This window comes from Mya arenaria, chromosome 2 (genome assembly GCF_026914265.1).
Source record: "Mya arenaria isolate MELC-2E11 chromosome 2, ASM2691426v1".
In the NCBI taxonomy this organism is placed as follows: Eukaryota; Metazoa; Mollusca; class Bivalvia; order Myida; family Myidae; genus Mya; species Mya arenaria.
Window position 1 is genome coordinate 26,818,460 of NC_069123.1, and position 3,828 is coordinate 26,822,287.

Genomic DNA, 3,828 nt, shown 5'->3' on the forward strand with positions numbered 1-3,828 from the left:
TTAAACTTTTAGTCTTCTTTTTTTCAATTTAGCGAAATAGAAAATACTTGACATATGCTTATTTGGCTTTAGCTTTAAACCCATAGCATGAAATAAACATATTTTCGAGGACAATAAAGATAAAGATGATGTTAAGTACGGTATATTTTTGATGACGATATTAATGCATTGTTTTCACATTAGTGACATTAGTCGTATGTATTTATCATATTAAGAAACTTTCACACCAAACAGTAAACATAATGAAAATACCCATTATAGAAAGAAATCATGAAACAAAACATAAGGAATGGTAGTTTTGGAAAAGCGATGGAACAAGTGCAAAATAACCTGAGCATGGTAAAGTTTAAAAGAATAGAAAAATGACATAGAATTTATTTGATATGAATCCGTTCACAAGTACACGTGCGTTACATTTTAGTGACCCAAAACTCACAACTGGAACTATTGCATGTTTCAAGTTACTGGTCTAAGTAGCGAATTTCCATGCGAATCTACACAAAGTGTTTTCCCAATTTCCAAATTGTACTGGCAGGATTTATATCCGAGATTATAGTTAAAAGTACACGCATGTGCAAATCCGCAATCACTGTTCAATGTGCAATTTTTAGCTGGCATACAGATCTCCTGCTGACAACTACCGTCGGGGCATCCGTATGAACAATGGATTTTGGGGTAGCAAATCAACTTGTAGGCACAGTATTCCTCCGGACAACAGCCCTCAGAGCAGAAGCGGTACTGTAACAAAATGGATAATGATTGTCAAGTAAGCATGAATGACAAAACTTTCAATTTCCTGTTTTTCAAGCAGTGCATTGAACAACAGGAAAGTGATTTTTTTTTTAAAGAACAACACTTGAATTAGCTAAGAAAAACATAAAATTCATGTTTAAAAAGTCTAAAGTTAACGATGTATGATACTTTTCATATAGTCAAATTTGAAATAGAAAATATCTACATGTTTGCATAATGTTTTTATATTCAAATGTATGCAAAACAATTGATACAGCTAAACATATAGAACTTTTGTCATATATATTAATTATATCCTTTGCTTAAAAAACGCTAAGGGCGAAACGCAACAATAACATTAAGTTTATATTTTCTATAAAAGCTATTTCACGTTCAATATGATTCGAATATATAGGTACTATTCGTCTGGAGAAAACACTTCAGGTTATTACCAAGGTCTTGTATGATATAACAATCCCAGAACATGTGTTTTATTGTTTTCTCGTAACTGGAACACGTTGCATCAACTAGAATCGGAAAATTTGCCTTTGAATTGGTATTGTTGGAGAGTATGATTTAGTTGATTCGTTTAAACTTGAAGGCTCGTTTGCACATGTCGAGTGTTGCTATATATGGCAGTGTAAATATTTCGTTTCAATTTCGTGTTTCGTTTCAAGAGTGTCTCCATATTGGTTCAGGTTTTTTTGTTCGAACGTATTGTTTGAATATGTTTGTTATAATACAGAAGCTGTGTAATCTTTCCTTTTAACTTATTTTTTCCAACATCGAGTTTTGTTCAGTCGGCACTGTAATATCTGATATATTTAGATATTATTTTCATGTTTTGCGGTATATTATTAATTAGTTGTTGATAATTGAAATAGTCACCATTTGGAATAGGAATTGCATTCTAAAGTCGAAGATATGTTCGAAATGAAGTATTCCCTTTTCGTGCGTGTTTTTTTTTTATAATATACAGTTTCTTGAGTACATTTTAATTCAGAGTTGTTCCAGATTATGACTTTTCTTTGGGCTTTTATTTTGAAACATGTTCCATGATGTTAGGATGTTTTAAAAGAAGCTTCTTTTACCAGAAAAAAAAAAGTTTTCTGAAATGAAACAAAAAAAAAGAAAAAAATATTCGTTTGGGTTTTATGATTAAAATTGACTGTAATTTTGATGTATATGAATCCACTTATTTTCGTGTTATACCATTTTATCGTGTTGTACCCGTTCTTGTTTTTGACAACTTACTGCAGAAGCTTGATGTGTTATTTAAACTATCCAAGGACCTCTAAATTGAACATCCTAATTGCAGAAAATGATATGTATTGAACATTTTGATGATTATTTAAGCTTACACGAGATACAGTCGAGGACTTTCATTTTATTGAGTGTATTTTTAATTGATTTATGTCATCAAAAATCAAACACCAAATAAAAGAAACTGTTTTAAACAGAAATTGTTAAACATTTGCACTTCTGATGGAGATTCTTATAAGCATTTCGTTCACGTTCCACACATTAACAGATTTAGATGTATAACCCACTGAAGTAACAATTCCAATCAACGGGCAGTTTACATTTACAGTTTTCCCTATGTCCGAAGGCCTTTCGAAAGGAAATTAAAGATTCACGAACTTGACGCTATTTCTTTTAAAACAAGTCAATGTAGTTTCAGAATTAAATTGAAATCCTGAAGTAATTGCCGAATATACATTTAAGAGTATTAGTTCTTTTCGTAATTTGCTTTTAACGTACTCATACGGATTCGTTAAATACAATTAATATTAAACAGTTGCTTTAATAAGATTTCCATTTTTTACCACTGAAAAAATAATGATTTCTTTACTAGATAATGTTTACTCCATATAAAGCGTTATTAGAATGCCTGGGTTGCTAAGACAGGGGACATCATAATTATGGCTTGGAATCGTCATGGAGATACATATCAGTGTAGATTTTATGTGACATAATGATGGTGAACATTGCTTAAATATAATAAAATCGTATTAAGCAACGTCACATCTAATAATAAACAATAAAAAGATAAACAGAACAAACTGAATATATATTTCTATTGTAAGATTGAGGCTACAATATGTAATATGTTAGTGCATAATTATTTGATTTAATAATTACCCTTTGTTAAATTCGATCAGTATCGTACTTATATTCATGCAGTGTACGAAAATTGATTTATATAAAGTGACAGAAAAATTTAAATCTAATGGATATTTTGAAGTTACACTAGTGCGTCAGTCAGAATATTTTCTTACCCTCCTAGCATCCAAGCAAGTTAATCCCGCTAGAATCACAGCCATCATATAAACAAGCCACATGTTCAATAATTTCCAAAGTTCTAGGCAAATAAAGCGACATTAGAAGCATAGGTGAAGCTTGTCGACACCCAGCGAGGAGCAATCAAATAACTATCTACCACAGCGACTGGCGCTTTATATGGGAGAAATCTCTCAGACTAATACATGGACATGTTCTATACCATACGCCTAGACAGACAGCCTGTCTGCTTTTTAGAAGGACAACAGTGTCTCTTTCAGAGACGTTTTCATAACAACGGCCAATTTTCAATTAAACCAGTGTTTCATTTGGCACGCAAACTGAAACAAGAATATAATATGAAGACGGGTAGCTAGGGAACGTGTACTTTTATTTTATGAAGCCATCGGACTTTCCATGGGCGTCGGCCCCTAGTTTAATAAAGTATTGTGTTATGATGTAGGGTATAGTGCATACACATAATGTGAGCCTCGGTAAATCTACGCTGGTTCCTTATAGCACTGACACACGTGACCCTCGTTTAACGTACCTGTCGGACGACGGTAAGGATTTAATTAAGTGGAATCGTATGTGGTGTTTGTATGTTTCTCGTTCTGTGTTGGACCCTTGCTTTGTGCCTCCAAATGTTGTTTTTTTTTGTAGTGTGACTACTGTGTTTGTCCCTGTAATTTTCATTGTATAATGCACTATTGTATCAAACTTGAACGCATATCGCCGTATCTTCATCAAATTTACCGATTAATTACCACTTTGATTTCTTACCTTGCGATGTTTGCACTTTTAATGAAACACGTT

General features: G+C 32.5%; 1 protein-coding gene across 1 annotated transcript; it reads right to left on the reverse strand.

The window, feature by feature from the left end:
- Positions 1-413: 413 nt before the first annotated feature.
- Positions 414-3,138, reverse strand: LOC128225183 (uncharacterized). The gene is made up of 2 exons (XM_052935238.1): positions 3,012-3,138; positions 414-738 (listed from the first exon to the last, which is right to left on the reverse strand). Exons 1-2 carry the CDS (start codon positions 3,072-3,074, stop codon positions 457-459), a joined length of 345 nt encoding a protein of 114 aa, XP_052791198.1. The 5' UTR covers positions 3,075-3,138; the 3' UTR covers positions 414-456.
- Between the last annotated feature and the right edge of the window lie 690 nt (positions 3,139-3,828).

Excerpts from the sequence above, each read along its gene's own strand:
- LOC128225183 (XM_052935238.1), bottom strand. The coding sequence starts at position 3,074 with ATGTGGCTTGTTTATATGATGGCTGTGATTCTAGCGGGATTAACTTGC. Across the intron at positions 739-3,011 it reads CTTGCTTGGATGCTAGGAGG|TACCGCTTCTGCTCTGAGGG; the intron begins GTAAGAAAATAT and ends ATTTTGTTACAG.